Source organism: Sciurus carolinensis, chromosome 11 (genome assembly GCF_902686445.1).
Source record: "Sciurus carolinensis chromosome 11, mSciCar1.2, whole genome shotgun sequence".
NCBI classification, from domain to species: domain Eukaryota; kingdom Metazoa; phylum Chordata; class Mammalia; order Rodentia; family Sciuridae; genus Sciurus; species Sciurus carolinensis.
Genome location: NC_062223.1, coordinates 90,826,335 through 90,848,714, shown reverse-complemented (window position 1 = coordinate 90,848,714; position 22,380 = coordinate 90,826,335). Strand labels below are relative to the sequence as shown.

Genomic DNA, 22,380 nt, shown 5'->3' with positions numbered 1-22,380 from the left:
TTGTGGGCTACACCTGGTGTGAGATAGAGGCCATTTTTCATCTCCCCTCCCTCATTCTTAGGGCTAACAACAATGGAGAATCACTTGCTCCTAACTTCTAATCTGATAAATGCTTTCAATATTTCTTAGATTGTCTAGCAATATGTAGGTCGAAGTGGAAGTGGATCTTTCCAGATTTGGATTTTGTAGTCACATAAGACATTCATGTCTTATTATGACTCAGTCTAACTTATAATCATTTAAAAAAATTATATTACTTTTAAATTACTAAATAAATTAAAATTGTTAGAATAATTGGCTTCCAAAGAAAATTTTAAGACAAAGGAAATTACTATCAGAACATCTGTGTACCATGTAGTGCATATAGGCATAGGAAATGGTATATAGCCTTCCCAGATATGGGGGTTGGAGAGGTGCTGCTAGCTAGCTCACTAACATTTTCCCCCAAGGGAATTTTTGTTTTCCTAAATGGGGAAATAGGCAATTTTTTTGCTGCCCTACAAATGAATTTGAATAGGGTGAACATTTTTAAGCTAACTTTTACATTATGCTATTATGTTAATTTACTGTCTTTTCCTACCATTTTCTTCTTTTTGTCCAATTATCTCTACTTGGCACTTACATATAAAATATATGCTTTCAAACATTTTCATTGCATAGTTCCCTGAAGGGTTTCATTAAAGTAAAACAAAGCAGCTTCTCATATGGTGATTGCCACTACAAAGTGGGTGTACATCCTTGTTTGTCAAGGATAATAATCCCTACTAATTAAGTGACTAAAAGGTTCTTTCATAGCCTTTGAAAATATTATTTTAATTCATGCTACATTTCCAAGACATGTATTGTTAACTCTGTATGATACAGGAAACAATGTGACGTAGTGAGATTCAGTTATCTACACAAAGTCACATAGCCACTTGGGTGGTAGAGGTGAGATGCAAACAGATTTGCCTGGCTTTATTTGTACTTTGTCTCCTGCCACGGCACCCCTCAATTAGCAGGACTTTCATATTTCTTTTTCTTTCTTTTCTTTTTTTTTTTTTTGGTGCTGGGGATTGAACCCAGGGCCTTGTGCATGCGAGGCAGGCACTCTGCCAACTGAGCTATATCCCCAGCTCCAGGACTTTCATATTTCCAATATTTCTATTACTTTTGAAGATTCATGTTGTTGGATTTAAAAAAAATAACAAAAAAAAAAAAAACCCAAAACTTACCATTTAGGAGAGACATTTATTAAAAATGTTAAAGGGTATTTTCCAGAGAAATATGTAATACTTTTAGATTGTCCATATACTAAGCTCCTCTAACATATGGAAAAGTGAAGTTCATATAAATAAATTACCCAGCTCAAAAGCATGTAGTAATTATTTCATATGCTGTGCTAGTGTTAGGAAAAATCAAATCTATAAAATATACAACTGTCACAATTTCAGTAGTCTAAATTTCATCTCATTTTTTAAAAATGGAGATTAAGTTTTTAAAATTGAACAACTTTGAAGTACAGAAGTTAAGGTACAGAAATACTGTTTCAGTCAAGGTAAGATTAGAGCACTGTTTTATTAGGAATTCTTGTTCATGACATCTACTTTTCTATACAATGGAGACTTGATAATTTAGTGGGTTTTTCCAGGAAGTTGCAACTGTTCTCTTCTAGTGTATCAGTAATCTCTCAAGGTTGAACACTGAACATGTTTGCTGAAAAGATTGATGGAAGAATATAAGAAGGCAGTGTTCAGTGTTAGACCATGAATTTTGGAGTCCTACATCTTGCATGATCTGGATCTCCTATTACTAGTATTATGACCTCTGATATGATAATTAACATACTTAACATTTGATTTACTGCCTCAAAAAATGTGACTAAAAATAGCCACTTCTCTATGGAGTTTCTATAAATATTAATTTAAAATGTATAATTGAGTACTAAGTATGTGTTTGATATATAATAAACTCTCATAAATGGATGTTGTTACAGTTGTAGTTTCAGATTTTGCCTGAAGGACCAAGACAAGGATTAAACTGATTTTGTTGACTAATCATGCAGGATATTATAATTGACAAAGCTCTGGTCACACATTCTTTTAGAATCAGTCATTTGTGGGGCAGATGATTTTCCTCTGTGGTTTCTTGCTTTTAGGTTGGGTTTCCTGGGAAACAGACCGAGAGGCAGATATTAGTACATAGGAGGTTTGCTGGGGAGCATGCTCCAGACAATACCCAATAATGATTGAGGGATGAAGAAGACAAACAGAACTTGAACTATCTGACTTGGTAATAGCAGAGGTCTTAGAAGGTCTGACAGGCACTCTGCAGAGAAAATGATAGTTTGGAGTTGTCCTCTCTAGAAATTAGGGAACCAAAAGTGTTCTCCTCCTAATTGACAAGTTCTTCTGTCACAGGAGAGTGGGGAACTAATGCTCCACATCTCAGTTCTGTTCCAAGAGAAGAAAATTTAAAATCAGTCACCGAAAGTCATGTGAGAGAAATTTGTAAGTGAAAGGAGAGTTAAAGTAAGACTTAAGCAAAGAGCACTCTCTGAGAGAGAGTGGGTGGTCTCTGTGCAGAGAAGGATAAAGGAGAATGCTACTTCAAATTTATTATTGTTTCATGTTTGCCTTAAGAACTGGGGAACACCTCTGCATTCTTCGCCAATCAACTACTCCTTCACATCAGGCGGTGAAGTTTTTGACCCTAATTGGTCCTCTCTGGAAGTATAATGGTACCAGTCCTATTCAGGGGGGCTTCATCTACAAGTCAATTCCATGTTAATGTAGGTACCGGGATCAGTGACCAGTAAGAATTTACCTTAGTGTGACTGCTTTTCTAAAGAAACCTCCCTTCTGAAATTAACCTATATAACTTTGGCCATAACTTCTACCTTTACCCTGACCTCAATGGACCTTGTCAAGAATTAGTCCCATTGATTCTTCTTTCTGAAAGCATTTCTCCAATTAGCTCCCTTTGTTATATTTGCTTATTCTTAAAGTCTGTATATATAATTTTTTTTAACAAGTTATCTGCTACAAGTTATTTACTAATCTATCTTGGAAGTTGTTTAGAGAACATTCTAAAAGTAAATTAAAACCTGTGACCTTGCCAAACATTTCACTGATCATTACTAACAACTACCTAACACTTGAATTTAGAATTACTCCAGAGCAAAGCACTTAGACATGGGTGAGGTAGTTTTATCCTGTGAATAGAAATTCCTGGGAAGAGTCCCAGAAGTGAATGTTCAGCAGGCAGCACTTCCAGCAGCTGGGAGAATGATGAATGGGTATTTTGATCCAGGAAGTCAGAAGGACGTGAGGAGGAAATCCAAGCTGTGCACCAGAGTGTACATTACAAAAAGTATTAAAAATATTCCTTTTATGTGATAATTCTACTTTTTTGACTCAAAAGTAAAATTGAGACACACATAAATCCCAGTATGTAAATTCATTGAAATTAAAAAAATAAATAAATAAAAACTTGCAGGCCAAATTTATTTGTTTTGGACAAGTCTAAAGCATATATTGTTTAAGTGATCCAAATCACCAAAATCATATAATTGATAATGCAGTCAGAACTAGAATCAAGTTTTCTAATTCTTCTCTATCTTTAGAACTTTATTGACATAAAATCTGTGTAGAATTTTACATTTTTTCTTTAACTATGCAATGAATCTCTACAAGTGTTTTTCAGCTGTACTCTGTAATTACCATGTTTTAGATTTTTTACAAAAACACATCTTCTATTAAAGTACACTCTCACCTAATTTAGGGATTATAAATCAGACATAATTTTTAAGAAACGCAAACTTGAGAAATCATGAAGACTAGAGCTTGCTCCAAAATGTAGCATCTCTTCATATTTAGCTGATGTAGAAATTATGCTCCTTAATATTTTTTATGGATTCTCAATTATAGAAATAATACAGATTCTGCCTTTTTAATTATGGCAATTGAAGCATACATGTGTACCTCTGTATTTTTCCATTGTTATTTTTATTAAGAAAGAGAGTGTTCTGACATCTGTATTCAAAGCCATATGATACATTGTTTTTAAGCTTTGATAACCTGATTTCACATGTATTTTGCATGTTTTTCCATGAGTTAGAGGCAAATATAGCTGTTAGTTTGTCATTGTATTTTTATACAGAATGCCTGCATTTGCCATCATTTTTCTACTTTGTGTTTTCAATCTCTCAAATAGTTACTTTTAGAATAATTTTCCAATTTTCAACAAAAACCAGAAAAGAATGGCCATGGATCTTTCAAGGATCTGCAAAATTATAGTGTCATTATTTATTTTGTTTCATGGAACTAACTATAACTAGAAACTCTACATCAGCTGTTTTGATCTCTGGTCTTACTATCTTCCACTTAACACTTTAAATTGTTTTACTCTAGTATTTCACAGTTCTTTTGCTTGGAAAAATTAGGAACTCAGTTGGATAATGGTAGATCCAGACAATGCACGGTGGTAGAAATTGCCCCAAAGGTCATTAATGGGAACATAACAGGACATCTGAGTTCTTTGAGAATTAATCATCACCTAACTGCTCTAGTTTGGATGTTTTCCAGAGGAAAATGATAGTCTGCATGGTAACTATGAATTTAAACAGGTCAGTGTATTCAGAGCAAATCTATGGCTTGATAGTAACCTCAATTTATTCAGTTGAAATTTTTGGATGCCTCTTTTTACTTGGAAAGAATAAAGAAAATCTCCCTTTTTAACTCACATATTCTAGCTACTACCCTATTTCTCAACTCTTTAGTTCTTTTCTTCTCATTCTCTCTTATATCCACCAACATTTTGTCTACTCCCAATAAACCATTTCCAAGAGGAGTAATGACTGTGCTATTGCTAAATCCTATGGTCAGTTCCTAGTGCTCAATAGGCTAGATTGATTAGTAGCACTGTGTGCAGCTGATCACTCACTTTATTGAACTACTTCCCTCACTTTGGTTCCAAGGCATCCATCCATCTGGATTTTCTAATTTTATGACCACTTTTACTAAGCCTTTTCTCTTTGTTGTTTTTCCTTGTCATTCCCACAGTTCCAAATATCAGAAAACTCCATCACCTATTCCTTGAACCCTTCTTCCTGTCCAGCTTTACACATTTTCCTGATAATCCTTCCAGGCTTATAGATGCATCTATATGTAGCCTCAAATTTTTACTTCCTGCTTAGATTCCAACTCAAAAGTTCAGGTTCATATGTGCAAGTGTCTACCAGACATTTGGTGCACTGGTTTTACTTCATCTTAAAAAGGAGCCACTGGAAGTTCTGAGTAGAGAAGTGACTGCATATGGCTTTCTTTTAACAGGATCATTCTTGCTACTGTGTTAAGGGTAGATAAAGGTAGCAAGAGCAGAAGCTGGGGAGTCATTAGGAAGCTGCTGTGGTCATCCAGTCAAGGTATGATGATGACTTTGACCAGAATGGGGACAGTGGAGGTGCTGAGAGGAATCAGATTCTGCATATATTTTAAAGTTAGAGTTTACAGGATTTCTTTCATAGATTGGGTATGGAATATAAGAAAGAGACTTTAAGGTTGATTATAAAGTTTTTGCCTTGAACAACTGGAGTTTCATTAAAATGAGGGAATAGGGAGCAGGTTCTGATGGAAATTTATAGAACATGGTTTGGGTCATGTTCAGCAGTCACTGTATTTGCATTAAATTTTTACTCTGTAACTGACTGGCATCACAGCCCTGCCTTCCAGTGTATCCATAATCCCCATATCTAGAGCCCTTTGTCTTTTGCTCCCTGCTTGCCTTTGGGTTTGTGGAGTAGTAACTGGTTAGTACTCCCAGTGAGTTGAATCTGGGGTTGAATCATCCCATATACAACCATAAGCACAAATTATTTTCTTAATCATATGTTCTAATTCTAGCTTCCTCTTAACTGTTGTGGAGACCTGAGCTTTTCTAATGCTATGATGGAAAGGTGGGCTTGCTTCACATTGATTGTCTTTTGAAGGCATTGGGATTTCAGTTTCATGTTTTGTTCAGCCAAAACACTATCTCACCCAAACCCCTATCTCAACCACACCGCACCTTTCAAAAATTAGTTTCATATTTCTCTAATCTTATCACTTCTTGTACTATCTTTGTCATTGTTGTTTGTGTTTTTATATCCTTCAAGTGATTATTTTAGTGTTTTCTTGAGGGATGTGAAGATAAGTACACACATTTACATACATCTCCTCTCATGCTTTTGGAACACTTCTTGTTTGTGAAATATGTGAGCTTCTAACACAGGCTCATAAACACTTTGGACACTCAATAAATATTTGTTGAGTGTATGAATAAATTATAGAAGAATCATCCATCTGTGAAGTATCTATTCTTAGGTTAATTCTTCAATTTTTTTCAAAGATATTTACTTTATTCAACTTATTTGTTCTCTTGGCATCCTCTATGTATAGGGTGCTATGGAACATACAATAATAATTTAGAAACATGAAAAAATTACATAAAGGAATTGACTCCAATAAGTGGGTTATAAAAATCAAACAAGTAATCTGAGGGTTCTAGAAAGCGAAGAATTTTACTAGTATGGAAATTCAGTGAGTTTTCATGAAATGGTGACATTTGAGATGTCTGAAAGAGTTGCCAAGTTCAACATGAGAAATGTAAATGAGGTCATTCTAAATGAGTGAGTTCTAAGTAAGGAGATGAAAGGACAGGAAAATGTATTCAATAATAAGAGTTGGTTCAGCTGGATTAAAATAAAGCATGGAATATAAAGGTAGTAAGAATTTGGAACAGATTGTTGGGTAGTAGTTAATAATAAGCCATGGAATGCAAACCAATACCATGGCAGGGTCACAGGTTTTCTTTAAATTACTTTTAAAGCAAATGAATAATCAAATAATTTATAGAAAAATAACATATGCATAAACCCTGAGAATAAACAGGTGGACACAAAGGGAGTCGATTAAGAAATAGTCAAGAAAGAATGATCAGTGGGACTAACTCCTGATAGGATGGAGTGATTGTAAAGTTAGGATTTATGACACTAGGTTTCTCAGTTTATTTCAGAAGAGAAATTTATTTAGAAACATAGGCACACAAAGTTAAATTCTGTCTGTCAGTGACCCCAATACCCACATTAACATAGGACTGACTTGTAGATGAAACTCCCCTGAATGGAATGGCCACCATGACAGTTCCTGAGAGAACCTATTAGGGTCATGAAAACTACTGCCTGTTGTGAAGAAGGATTTGAACAACTGATTTGCAAAGAGTGTGGAAGGTGGACCCCTTTCTCAAGGCACCCATACAACAGCAATAAATTTGGAAACAGCACTGTTTCCTTTGTCATTCTCTGCTCAGAGGTGACTCACTCTTTCTTGAGAGTGCTTTTTGCTTGAACCTTACTTTACTTTCATTTATAGTAAGGTTCTCAGGCTTTGCTTTTCACATTTGACTTGAAATTTCCTTTTGTCAGACCACAAGAATTAAAGTTTGGCTCTTCAGCTCCCCACTCTCTGTGGCAAGAAGTGTTTGGCTCTTGCCCATAAAAAAGAAAAGAACATGTGTGTTTTTCCAAAGGGGGCAAAAAAGATGAATCAACAGGAAATTGCTGTGAACAGACATTTTCTTTGGGAATATTATATGAAAGGACTTGAAAATTGATTGAATGCTGGTAGCAAGAGAAATAAGTAATATTTTTATGATATTTGAGCCTCTGTTCTGAAAAAGGATGTAGGTTCCATTTCCAGATATAGGAGAATAGAAAGGAGAAGATAATATGAGAGCTAGGATAACAGTAATTATATTCAATTTAAAGTGAGTTTCAGGTAGAAATGTCTAGGAGACAGCAGAAAATATGAAAATAGAGCTTGGAAAAAAGTTAAATTGAAGGCCTGACAAAACTGATTAAAGAATATTATATCATGTGACCATTTTATCTGATTTAACAAATTTGGTTACATGAAAATTTAGGTGTTATTAATTTTGAATCATTTTTATTTATTATTCAGGCCTCTCAATTTAAAACCAAAACCACTGAAGCTTTTAAATTTCTTTTCCATGTTGAATAAATCTTTGTGCAACAACATCATTTTCACATTAATTCCCAAACATGAGTTATACAATATCTTTTTTATGTTTTTGTGACACTATTACAAAATCATTAGTCATCTGTGCATATTAAAAACTTAAATGCCATATTGAACAAATAATTGGATAGAAAAGATTATTTTATCCAAGGTATAAAAATACTCATTCCTATAGGTTTATAGTTACAGATCATTTTGGCGCTTTTCATTTCTTCTTTCTTTAAACTTAGATGATACATATTTGATGAATGTATTAGAGTCTACAAACTCCATATTCTGCATTTAGGAAACTAAAGTAAGATTCAGCAATGATTAAATGTCTATTTAAATTAAAATGTTAAAATATTTTAAAATTATAGACAGCAATGGCCTATAATAAAAATAGATGTATATGAAATAATTATGCGAGCTCTCATTTTTTCTCTCTTTAATTTTACTTCCCCTAAGTTAATGTTCCTAATAGCTTATTATATATTCTCTTCAAACTTTTTTCTATAAAGAGAAACACTTGTAAATATCATCCAGTTTATCTTAAGGTGAACTTAGTCACATATTTTTTTCATAATTTTTAACCAAAAATTGTTATGAGCATATATTTCTCTATTAATGTTCTAGGAGGAACAATATATATCAACATTTCTATTATTTTTCCTCTTGGAGCAATTTTCCAAACTACTAAAATATCAGTGAGGAAAGTTTAAAGAATCAGCACACTGTGGTTTAGACATTACTGAATCTGAATATTATTTGTGGCACAGATAATAAAATAAAATTTAAGATCTTCATTCATTTTTTTTTATACCATAGATGCTAAATCCATTCTGTATGTTATTCTGTGAAGGGTTCCTTCAAATATGTGTTGTTGATATCCTTAAGTAAAAATTGTTCTAAGATCTGTCTCTTAAATCCTAGAGATGAATCAGTGACATACAAAAGCATAATTCCTAAGAATTTAAGGGAAAAATATTTTGTTTCTATGCATTCAAAATCAGACCAGCCTCTGAAGGTGTATAGGTAGACTCATCCAGCACTTTGGAGAGGAAGGTTTACAGTGTCCTGAGACCCGAGGGGGATGTTAAACATTTTATGCAATTACCTTTTACAATGCCTGCACTGAAAGGATGGAACAGATGCGAATATTGTTGAAATGTATATTTTCTTTTAAAATTCATTATGAGATTAAGTCGAAGTCAGATGTACACCAAGGCACATACAAGGATGAGTTTTGCTTGCCCTCCATTCTGATATCTTCATAGCTTACATTACATCTTTCTTTGTTTTGTTTTGTTTTGTTTTGTTTTTTGAACCAAGGATTGAACCCAGGGCACTTAACCACTGAGCAATATCCCCAGCCCTTTTTTATATTTTATTTAGAGACGGGATCTTGCTGAGTTATTTAGGGCTTCACTAATTTGCTGAGACTGGCTTTGAACTCACAATCCTCCTGCCTCAGCCTGCTGAGCTGCTAGGATTACAGTTGTGTGACACTGTGCCCAGCATATTACATCTTTTCATAACCTAAGTTCTAGTTTCCAATGTAGGAAACATCAAGTGGCATTTGTATGATGAGAATGATTGTTTGGAACTCTGTTGAGTTTCTTGCTTTCTGCAAGCTACGACTTTTTATTACTGGAAGGTTTTGACCAACTTTACATAGTATGAAGTAAAAATGGTGGATAGTATTTATAAATATTATTTTTATTTGGAAATTTACTAATGACCAAATTGGTTGCTCTCAAAACTGTTAAAATACAGAATGTAGCCAGGCCCAGTGGCACAGGTACGCGATTAAAGGAAACTTCAGGCCCAGCACAGTGGTGCACACCTATAATCCTAGCAGCTTGGGAGGCTGAGGCAAAAGGTTCAGGAGTTCAAAGTCAGCCTCAGCAAAATCGAGTTGCTAAGCAACTCAGTGAGACCCTGTCTCTAAATAAAATACAAAATTTGGCTGGGGATGTGGCTCCATGGCTGAGCGCCCCTGATTTCAATCCCGGTATCAAAACAAAACAAAACAAAACAAACAAAAAAAACACAAACAACAAAAAACCCCCACAGAGTGTAAATGAAATAAATACAGAATTGTAATTATAAATGCACTTTATAAGTAAATTAGTATAGATGATGTTTTAAATATCATTTGAGAATATTTCAATTTATTTCATATTTCATACTACCATGAACAGTAACAGTCCTGTCAGAAACACTGATATTTAAAGTAGTAGTTTGGAAATTCTGTGCTACATTAATTCCCATCCTTCAGTATAGGTCATATGCCCTTAGTTAATTTATAATATATTCTGAGCAGATGATTAATATCTACATTTTTATTTAATGATTTCATGGATTTTCAAACTTCTTTCACTCTGATGAGTTTTTGACCTATCGCCAAAGTTTCGTTTTCTTATCTCCTTCCATAGAGCAATACTAAGTGACCTACGTTAATTGGTCAACAACGCAGTAGGTTCTGAAGTCTTGAATTTTCTTTTTGTAATCATGGGGCCTGTCAGAACATGACCATTTTCTTTCATCTTTGTTTTAATCCCTCCCATTTATCCTTAATTCGTATTGTTTTACATACATTCTACTAATCTTCAACAAGTATCCTTTGTCTTCTTACTCTTTTAATTTTTTATATAATATTCCTTTTCCCTATCTTTGCTTTAATGAAGATAATGCTTGCCATAGTTAAAAACCACGTAGTCTAATAGTTCTAGTCCAAATTCCTGCTTGTCTAGTTGTTTGATCTTGGAAATTTAATTTCTTCTAAGTCTCAATTACTTCTTCAATTGTAAAGCAGCTTTGCAAACTTACCATCTGAGGTAAATGTCACTTAATAAACACTGAGTTGCCACAGTCAGATGATCTCTTAAGACAAACCCTTAGGTTAATTGTATATTCAGAATTCAGAATTATTTATGGCCTTTAAATGGTATACGTATTCCAGATATTACTTAAAACTTCCAATAAGATGTGAGCCAACATTTGTAAACAAATTGGTAATTCTTTAGGACAGTACTTCTGTGTTAATTTTTATATAGAAATATTAGCCTCCTATTGTCAGTCATCTATCAGTTGAGGTCAGAGGTCAGATAGTACCACCCAAATCAATCATGAAAGCATTCATTATTCAAACTTTTAAGTTTTGGAATTATGGATAAGAGGCTAAGAATCTAGAAAACAAAAAGGGATTCTTTATTGCCTTATTAACTGTGGTGTAATTTTTTTTTCTTATTTTTCTTTAATGAAGATAATGCTTGCTGTAGTTAAAAACCATGTCGTCCAGTCTAATATTTTCTAGATTTTTAAAATATGGGATCAACAGACACTTCTTCTTACATACAGTTCCACAACTAATTTTCTTCCACAGATATCCTCCAGATTTCTTTGAGAATTAACGAAAGAATGAAATAGAACTATTTCAAGCATGGACAAATGAATGTGGCAAATTCATGTCACATTAAGAACTTCTTTTCTCTCTAATTTGTCACAATGTGAAATATATAATAATGTCTTGGAGAAGAAGATACAGAAATCATTAGTCTTCATTTCTTGGTTTGTGAAGAAGGCTGACTCCTTTTATATATTTTAATTTGAAATGATTTAACAGAATTTGTAATTAAATTTAAGATTGTGTGCATTTTATTGTTTTCATAAGTATGAGTTTTTGAGAAATATAGATTGTCTTATTGATGAGTCAGCATTGCTTTTTCCTTATAAAACAAAGGTCAGTATAAATTTAAGTCTGCTCTCTCATTATCTATTGATTTTGGGAACTTGCTATGAAAATAAATGTTGTGATTAAATCATAGTCTAGTAATATATAATTATTAATCAGAATTAATTCCACAATTTATTTTTTTCAGTGTCCTACTGAAACCAAAGCAACATTTGGGGTCCATCTTAAAATAGTAGGAGACTGGACAGGTATGTAGAACATAGAGGGTTAGCATACATGCTTTGAAAATAATGGGTCATAGCATTAATTTGCAAGTGTTTAAGTACTATAATTACTAATATGTATATGGAGAAGTGGATGTTTTCAGCTGTTATTATGGTTTTTTTTTTTTCTTTGCTTGTACAGTTTTGACATGTAAGTTTAGTTTTTGTAAGATGTAAGATGTATTTTTTTTAATTAGAATAACTTGGATATCAGAAATGATCAGTAAATCAGATATACTGGAAATAGTGGTAATGCTGAAATATGCTTTAGAAAGCATGATTTTAAAATTCATGCTCAGTGTGACTATCAAAATAGTCAACACCTGGACTGAGAAAACACAAGTCTTCCAGTTCTTAATGTGACCTTTTGCATAGTAAGTCTGTACATATAAATACTTCACAGCATCTTTGAAACAGTGGTCACTTTCAATAGCAAAATTATTGGTGATGCTTTATTCATCTATTCTATAAATATATTTTATTATCTGAGAGATTCATTATATTAAGAGTTTTGATTAAATAAAAGATATTGTTTTTATTTGTTTGACGCACTAGAGTGACTGACAAGTGAACTTTAAGTTTTGTTTAAAGAATGAAAGTATAAACAAGACTACAAATGTAAATTAAAATAATTCTGTAGCTAAGCACTAAACAGAGAATTACCTTATAAAATCTTTGTGGAATAAGAAATTGTAGCGTAATATGGGGTACAGCAGAAACTTCAGAGAAGGTAGAATTTGAGTTCAATCTTGGAAATCAGGCACGTGAAGAAATATATATGTAATGAAGTGAAATTCACAGCTTTGTCAAAAGTCAGTGAAGGTAAGGACTAAACCAGAATTGAAAATGATGAGCCCATCAGCCTTCAATAAATCAAACAAAAGGCAAAATCTACACATAAAACAAAACAAAAAAAGTCAACCTAATAATAAAATCAAAGGTATTCTTTTGGCAAGTAGTATGGAAAAGCCATTTTGAGTCACCCTGGTGAAAAGTACTACTGCCTCCCTCAGATATTAGGATAACCTAGAGACTCTAGGGAACCTTTGAGGAGTTTGGAACACTGATGGAATTAGTATTAATAAGCTTCTAGTTGGATAGATTAGAATCAAGTGAAGACTTGTAGGTTCTGAAGGCAGAGTGGAAGTAAGTCATGGAGAGAGGTAGAGATGGAAAATAGAAGAAATAGATTTGTGAGCACAAGTTAAAAAGCAAGCTTTGAAAAAAGAAAAAGTTTCTTTTAAATATTAGGGAAGGATAAGATGTTGGGTAAATTAGTATTTGGGATGAGAAGAAGTTTAATTGATATAAACAGGTTATATCATGTAGTTCAAAAATAATAGTTGTATAAACTCCTTTGTCTTTAAAGTACTTTAAAGAACTTAAAATTGAACACTTTAAAAAATGAAAAAATATGCACCAATGGACAAAGAATCTAAATAAATTAAGAAGATCTTTAAACTCTAATGGTCTACCTGGAATCATAAAATCAGGCTTAAATAGCTAATGTTCATGTGGTAGGATTCAAAAGAGACCAAGTGAGTCCATGTGCAGAAAAACACTGGTGTAGGAAGAAGTATTAATTCTTTTTCTACAACCAGAATCATTTGATAAAATCACAATTGTTTTGGTCCTGCTTGGAAAATAAAGAATAAGGGAAATTCTTTTCTGGTAAGAATTATAATACAGTAGAAATTAAGTTCAGTGATGAATGTTAATTGATAGAATTCTACATCTGGAAGAACAATGAAGACATAATTTAATTTAAGGGTAAGTGGAAACTTCATGATGGTTTATTACTAGCTATTGTTTCTAAGTTTCTTCTCAAAGTTATTTTCTATCACCAGTAGCTTATTAAAATAAATGATTACATAACCACTTATTTTAATTATCTCTATTAGGAACACATAATGATGTTAATTTTATCCTTTATTTTAATGTGCTGTACCATTGAAAGGGAAACAAGATCACTCTATTCAAAGAGTAAAGTTCCAGTCAGATGCTTTTCAATTAATAGACCTTCTTTACCGTTGACTTGAAATATTTGTTGGCTTAGAAAAAAATGTCAAGCATTCATGCAGAGAACACCTAAATAATTCTGCCACTGACATTTTAGTTCAAAAAAAGACTTAACTGCCTTAAAAAAGTTGGATTGCGATTACTGAGGGAAAATTGAGAACATTACTCCTGAGATCAAGGATCACTGGTTTTTATTCTAAAATTGATTAGAACTTAGTATTAAGAGCAATAGTTATAGGAGATACCAGAGGTGTTAAAGTGTTTGAATATCTGAGGTTTGTTTTTCTAAACTGACTTTGAGATATTTAATAGTAATTTTTCTATGGTGATGTATGTTCTACATGTGCAGTGTACAGTATATAAATAGGTTTAAGAGTCTTCTATAAATTATCTATGCAAATCAAATTGACTATACATACTGTAGAGTTCCCAAGAAGTCATGAAGAGCTATATAACATGAGGAAGATGTCATGTAAGTTTCACATTTGTTGTCTAGATTTTTATTTTCCTAGGCCTCTAGTGTGAGGCCTCCCAAGTGTATAAGATACCCATTAAGTTTGGAAGACTCTTAGAACCTCGCAAGCACAATTAGGGGTTTTTCTTGAAATAGTAGAGTAGATTACCCAAGTAGGTTTCTCTTTTGATTGAACTAATATTTTTGTTGATATTCTATAATCAATTATGTTCTCCATTTGCAAATATATGGTCCTTGATTGCCTATTGACTTGTTTTCATTCTAACTAGTGAACAATGTCTTATTTTTGTTATATATGATCACTATGGATACTGTCTGAGGTATGCTGTACCCTTGGTTATTTTAGTAGTCTAAATAGTGGCTTATTCCAGAGATCATTGAATTCAACTGCAAAGGTATTATATCTCCACACTAACTAATCTAAAATTGTGCCATTGACATATTCAATAATTAATGAGTAGGAGAGAAATGTAGATAAACATGTAATAGAGGACTTGTATGACAGCTATTCCTGGAATCTTGGGTTTAAATTTTTCATGTTGTTTATTGTAGATGGGGCACAGAGCATTGTGGATTTTCCTTTATCTCATCATATTGATTACTTACTCACAGTGCAAATAATCTTAGATACAGCTTTAGTTAAAGACTGGGTAGCAAAAGAGGCAATAACTGTTTCTTTTTATTTATTTCTATACAATTATATAAGTCAGACATATTTCAGATGTCATTCAACTGATTTTTCATGAAGAGATTAAAGCACAACATGTATTATGTGTTTAAAGTAATTTTAAAACATTTTGATGTACTCCTTAAAAGTCAAAATATGACCACACTAATTATATTAATGTTATTACCTTATGGTGACAACATATTCTAAGTCAATTGTATCATCCACCTTATGCTAAATATAACAGTGAAGGGCTTTTGGTTGCTGCAAAAAAAAAAAAGAAAAAGATTATAGTATTCCCATTAAATATTGTACCCATTTGAAAGCCATGCTAAAGAGGATGTGTAAAATAAGTTGGAGCAGACTAACTTCTTTGAATAATATAAATCATATTTAGGTATATGAAATGTCAAGCTTTTATATAATTCATGTTTGTACTATGTAAATGTTAGTCTAAGGCCATAATAAATATTTATTGTCAATAGCTACATCCACAAAGGAGTAACTGGAAATGTACTTTATGTTGTTGTTGCTATGCCTAGAGAATTTCAATGGTTAGTCATTTGTGACAGGTAATATTTAAACTATTTGTTATTTTGTCTAATAATGAAATATATATTTAATACCTACTATATTCTAGACTCTGTTCTAATCTCTAGGAATATAGTATTGGCCAAAACAGACAAGGTTCCTTCTTACCTAGAGATTGTATTCTGGTCAGTGAAGACTTCCAGTAGGCCACAAAGAAATTAGTATATTATTAGGCTCTTTCAGGACTTCAGGTTTTTTTCTTTTTTTTTTTTTTTTCAAGTAATGGCAGTCTTTTGGAGAACTTGGGCCAGGATCTGAGTCATGTTTTGACAGGGTAATTCTGGATGCTCTGCAGAGGTAGAGGTAGGCAAAAGTGGAAATAGGAAGACAAGGTAAGGGAAACTATTGCTGACGTCCAAGTAAGAGTAAATGCTAGGTTAGCTTAATTAACCCAGTGATTATAGGTAAGGGAAGTGAGAAATGGGTGGTTTTCACAGGTATTGTTGATGACAGATTTTGTTGATGCATTGGAAGTAGAATGTAAGGAGGTTAGGAATCAAGAAAGACTCCAAGATTCTCAGCTTGATTATGAGGGTAGTGCTGCCACTTATTGATATCAGGAGTACTACAGCATGTTGGGGATCACAAGTGGACACTGAAAGTTCAATTCTGTACATATTATATATTTATATTTCCAGGATGGGAAGTTGTAGGAATTTGCATATATGAGCATAATTTGAAGATATTGCATGTTTGGTTCTAGACCACAGCAACAAAGCAAACATTGCAATGAAATGGGTCTTATGAATTTTTTCATTTCCTAGTGCACACAAAGTTATGTTTATAATATACTTAGTCTATTATGTGTACAGTGGTATTGTCTCTAAATATTTACATACCTTAATTAAGTATTCTTTATTCCTAAAAATACTGATGATCATCTGATTCTTCAGCAAGTAATAATCCTTTTTGCTGGTGGAGGGTGTTGGCTTGATGTTGTTTTCTGCTGAATTGTCAGAATGATGGTTCCAAAGGGATGGCTGTGGAAATTTCTTAAAATGAGATAAGACTCCTGCATCCATTGAGTCTTCCTTTCTCAAAATCATTCTCTGTAGCATTTGATGCTATTTGATGGGATTTTTTTTATCCATAGAGCTTCTCTCAAAACTGGAGTCCATTCTTTCAAATTCTTACATAATATTCTAAATTCTTTGTTCTCATTTCTGCAGTGTTCCAAGCATCTTCACCAAGAGTAGTTTCCATCTCACAAAATCATTTTCTTTGATCATCCATAAGAAAAAACTCCTTAACTGTGGAAGTTTTACCTTGAGATTGCAGCAACTTTTTTGTGTCTTTAGGCTACATGTCTAATTCTGGTTCACTTGTTTCTACCACATCTGTAATTACTTCCTCCATCGAAGTCTCAAGCCCTTGACATCATCTATGGAACTTGGAATCAACTTCTTCCAAACTTCTGATAATGTTGATATTTTAACCCTTTACCATGAATCAAAGTGTTTTAGTGGCATCTAGAATGGTGAATCCTTCCCAGAAGGTTTCGGATTGACTTGTCCCAGATCCATCAGAAGAATCACTGTTTATGGCAGCTATAGCCTTGCAAAATATATTTCTTAAGTAATAAGACTTGAAAATTGAAGTCACTTCTTGATTTGTGGGTTGCAGAAAGGATGTTGTATTAGCAGGTATGCAAACAACATTAATCTTGTGTACCTCCATCAGAATTTTTGTGTAATTAGGTGCATTGAGCTGTAATATTTTGAAAGGAATCTTATTTTCTGAGCAGTTGATCCCAACAAAGTGCTTAAAATACTCAGTAAACCATGTTGTAAGCAAATGTTCTGTCATTCAGGCTTTGTTTTTTCATTTATTGGGCCTAAACGGAGTAGACAGTATAACTCTGAAGGGACCTAAGAATTTTTGGAATGGTAAATGAACATTGGCTTTAGGTCATCAGCTGCATCAGCCCCTCAAAGACTGTCAGCCTGTCCTTTGAAGCTTCAAAACAATACTTTGACTTCCCTTCACTAGCTAGGAAAGTCCTAACTAGTCCTTCTTCCAATACAAGGCTGTTTCATCTGCATTGGAAATCTGTGGTTTAGTGTAGCCACCCTCATCAATTACAGTAGCTATATTCTAGCTTCTTGCTGCAGCTTCTACATAGTACTTGCTGTTTCATTTTGTATTTTTATTGTATGGAGATGGACCCTTCCCATTTAAATTCATGAACCAATCTCTCCTACCTTCAAACTTTTCTTCTGTGCCTTTCTCACCTATCAGGGTCATCATAGAGTGAGAGAGAGTTAGGGCCTTGCTCTGGATTAGGCTTTGATTTAGGGAATGTTGTGACTGGTTTGATCTTCAATCCAGACCCCTAAAACTTTTCAGCAGTAAGACTATTTAGATTTTTTACCATCCACATGTTCACTGGAGTAGCACTTTTAATTTTTTTCAAGAACTTTTTATTTTCATTCACAACTTGGCTACTATTTGGTGCAAAAGGCCAAGCTTGTGGTTTGTCTCTGCTTTTGACATGCCTTCCTTACTAAGCTTAATCATTTCTAGATTTTGAATTTAAAGCAAGATATGTGTGAGTCTTCCTGTCACTTGAATACTTGGCAGCAATTATAAGGTTTTTATTTTTTTGGTACCAGAGATTGAACTCAGGGGTGCTTAACCACTGAGTAACATCCCCAAACCCTTTTTATTTTATTATTTATTTATTTATTTATTTATTTATTTTTGAGACAGGGTGTTGCTAAATTGCTAAGACTGGCTTTGAAATTGTGATTCTCTGGCCTCAGCTTCCCAAGCCATTGGGATTACAGGTGTGTGCCACAGCACCCAGCTAATTATAAAGCTTTTAATTGGCCTAATTTGCATATTGTCATATCTCAGGAAACGGGGAGGACCAAGAAGCGGGAACGAGACATGGGTATGGCTGGTCATTGGAGCAGATAGAATACGCACATTTATTAAGTTTGGTGTCTTGTGGGTTCAATTTGTGGCATCCCTAAACAATTACAATAGTAACATGAAAGGTTACTGATAACAGAGAGAATATACTGAAAAGTTTTGAAATATTTAAGAATTACCAAATTGCGACAGAGATGTGAAATGAGCACATGCTGTTGGAGAAATGGTGTCAATGAACTTGTTCAATTCATGGTCATGGTTGTTCCAAACATTCAACTGGAAAAATTAAAAGCAATGTCTAAAAAAAAAAAAAAAAAAAAAAAAGCAATGTCTGCAATGTACTGTGAAGTAAGTAAGGTAAAACACAAAAGGTTGTATGCCTCTGAAGTTAGAGAGATGTCTTGGCAAGCCGTCTAAATTTGGGGATCATTGGTGTATTAATAATTTTGAAGCTGCATGGGACCACCTACCACAGCAATTTTCAATTCTGTCATATCTAAAACCTTGTTTTATAATATTACATACGTCCATTTTGCATTCTTAAAATTAAATTTACAGACAATATATAAATAATTTAAAAACAATTTAACATTCTAATTTAGTACAGGAAACATATAGAATAATTTACACTAATATTTAAATTTTCAGGGATGACTACACCAGGAGTCATAATGAAGTAGATGTACTTATATGCAAAGAAAGATCATGAATAAGACAATCTAATGACGGACTCCAAATACAATTCCAATACCACAGGAATTGTTTACTGTCTTGTTTACACTTCCATGATAAAATACCGTAGATTAGGTGGCTTAAGTGACACAAATTTATTTTCTCATAGTTGAGAGACTGGTAATCTAGCACCAGGGTACTAATATGGTCAGGTTTTGGTAAGGGCTCTCTTCCTGGTTTACATACAGCCACTTTTCACTGTGTTGTCATGAGCGACATGAGGCATACTGTGAGATATTAGAAGTGAATGAGTAAGCTTTCTCCTGTCTGTTCTTATAAGAACACTAATCTTATTGTATCAGGGCCCTGCAATTGTATTTAACCTTAATCACTTTTGTGAACACCCTGTCTCCAAGCATAGTGACATTGTAGATTACAGCTTCACCATATGAATTTTGGGGCCACAGAATTCAGTTCATGGTCCTTACAAAGTGATTTTTCATCTTTTGGTTTAGTTGTGGTCACAATAGACTACAGTACTTATTCAGTTTACATGGTAGTTGTAGTCCTAGACATTTAATTTGTATATTGAAATCATGCAAAAAATTCGCATTTTTTATAATTATAGTTTTCATTTACATGAGTATCCAGGAAGTTATTTTAAAAGTATGCGGGAAGTGTATTCTCTATAACATTACTAAATGTCTAGTTTCTCTGATCCCCACCCTCTTAATTTGAGTAACTTCTCATCATCCTTGTGAGGAGAAAATTGGTTTCACAAGCTCTCAAAATCTCTCTTAAGAGGTAGCACTGTCCCTTCCAAAGTAACTAATTTAAGGAATGTGTACTGTTAGAGAAAAGAAATCACAGAATACCAAGCCCTGAGACATTTCAATTTCAATATATCAAGTTCATTGTAGGTTACTAACAAGGACTGGCCACCAGGCAAGAAGAGTAAGGAGTATTTGAGTCCTAGACATCACAAGGCAATGCTTAAAAAAAAAAAAAAAAAAAAATTGATTATATCAAATGTTGCTGAGAAATGGACTAAATGAAGACTGAATGAGGGACTGTGGGAACTGACTTTACTGAAATGTTGAGAACAAAAGCCTGACTGAAATAAGTTATCAAGAGATAATAATAACAAAAGGGCAAGTGAGATAAAAAGCATAGACAAATCCAGGGGTGTGCTGGGGATAACTCGAATGAACTTGAGAGGTAACTCCTCTTCCTAGTAGCGTATTCAGTGAAGTTGTGTTTGGTAGCTTCCCATCATTCACGGTGAAAGTATTTATTTTACAGAAATTAACAACCACCAGTGCTTTTATGTGACATTGTCCCCTAAAATTCATATTTTGAAACTTCATCACCAATGAGATAGTGTTATGACAGCAGGGGGTAGGCTGGTGTTTAGAATGTGGTTAAGACATGAAGGCAGAGCTCTCATCAGGGATATTAGGGTCTTTATATAAATGACTGGGGGAGTAGGTTTGCTCCTTTCTGCTCTTACATCATGTAAAGTTGTAGAATTCACCTCCTTTTGGCCCTCCTGCCTCCTACCACATGAAGATGCAGCAATAGGGCTCCATCTCAGAAGCAGAAAGCAGTCCCAACAGACACCAAGCTGCCTTAATCTTTGACTTTCCAGTTTCCAGAACTGTGAAAAATAAATTTCCATTGTTAATAAATTACCCAGTCTGAGGTATTTTGTTATGGCAATACTAAGGGACTAAGACAACCATGAAGTAGACTTTTTTTTTTAAATAATATATCCAATTGCTTATTTATTTTTAGACCTGACTATGGAACATGAGCCTGAACACCACTGGACAAATTCTAAGGAATTTATAACACAGATGAAATGAAGAAATAAGTCGATAACTGAAGGGAGATTCAGGACAAGGCAGATATGTTATGGGCATTTCATTGTATTATGATAATTACATTGTAATAATTATAATCTATTTATATATTCCTGGGAATTATATGAGTAATGAGAATGAAGTAAAGTGAGAAAAGTTTATCTTTCTGGAGAGATAGAAAGTACAGTTATAGGACCAAGGCCACAAGTACCTTCTAATAGATTCCATATAGGCTAGATTCCAATGTACAAGGGGAGGAATTGACTCACGCTGTGGCAGTATGGGTACTTATGCTTTATAACAGAAGGGAAGCAGAGAATATGGTTACAGAGGATGGCAGGTGGATTTGGACTGAGATAAATGGAACTTCTATTTTGTTTCCTTCTGTTTCTCACTGAAATAATAAGGTTATCACTGAGCAGAAGGATGGGGCAAGTTATGGTAGAATTTTCAGGGAAAAAAAAGGTTCAGTGCATTATTTGAACTAGTAAATTGATAAGTGAAGCATGATGGTCTCTCCGAATTGTGCAAAGTGGTTTTCTGTGTTATGTATTCCTAAATTCAAAGTGAGACCATTCAAATATTGTATTCTTTTTCTAGTAACATTCACTTCTCTAATTTAGCAGTTGAACAGGTGGGGAGTTGGAGTTTAATCAGCACTGGTCCACTCCCGATTAAATTCACTGGAGTTGTCACCTCTAATCCATTCTCTGCACTGTAGCCATAGAAACCTCAGAGCATGATTCAAATGAAACCACTTCTCTTGCTTAAAATCCTTTAATAGCTTTCTATTGCTTCTAAGAGAAAGACAAAAATCTTTACTATGACCTAGAAGGGACTTTCTGTTCTGACCCTGTCTACCTTTCATTCTGACCCAATTAATTTATTTTATGCTCACCAACAACAGCAGCCTTTGATTTTTTTTTTTGTTTCTTTTTCTTCTTCCCTTTACCATATATGCCCTGATCCAAATATTTAGCCACCACTATCATTGCCCACTGCTACCTACATGTGCACTTAGTCTCTGCATCACAGTCAGGAGGCAATTCCTCTGAGAAAGCTTCTGTATACCTCAATTGTGATGGTACTTTCTGTAAGCTACCATTATGTTTCCTTCCTTCAGAGCAGTTATCTTCATTGGTAACCATATGGTCAAAATGTGATCATTTGTGTAGTGAGTGAACCACTATAAACTCTAAGCACTATCATGTTAGGGACCTGTATTTC

The 22,380-nt window shown here is 33.8% G+C and overlaps 1 protein-coding gene across 4 annotated transcripts in view; it reads left to right on the top strand.

The window, feature by feature from the left end:
• The window catches only part of Nox4 (NADPH oxidase 4), a 205,105-nt gene that overhangs the window by 125,802 nt on the left and 56,923 nt on the right, over window positions 1–22,380 (top strand). For all 4 annotated transcript variants that reach the window (XM_047517045.1, XM_047517047.1, XM_047517048.1 and 1 more), the window contains one exon: window positions 11,918–11,978. In XM_047517045.1, coding sequence (XP_047373001.1) covers window positions 11,918–11,978 — 61 coding nt within the window. The remainder of the gene's footprint in view (window positions 1–11,917; window positions 11,979–22,380) is intronic.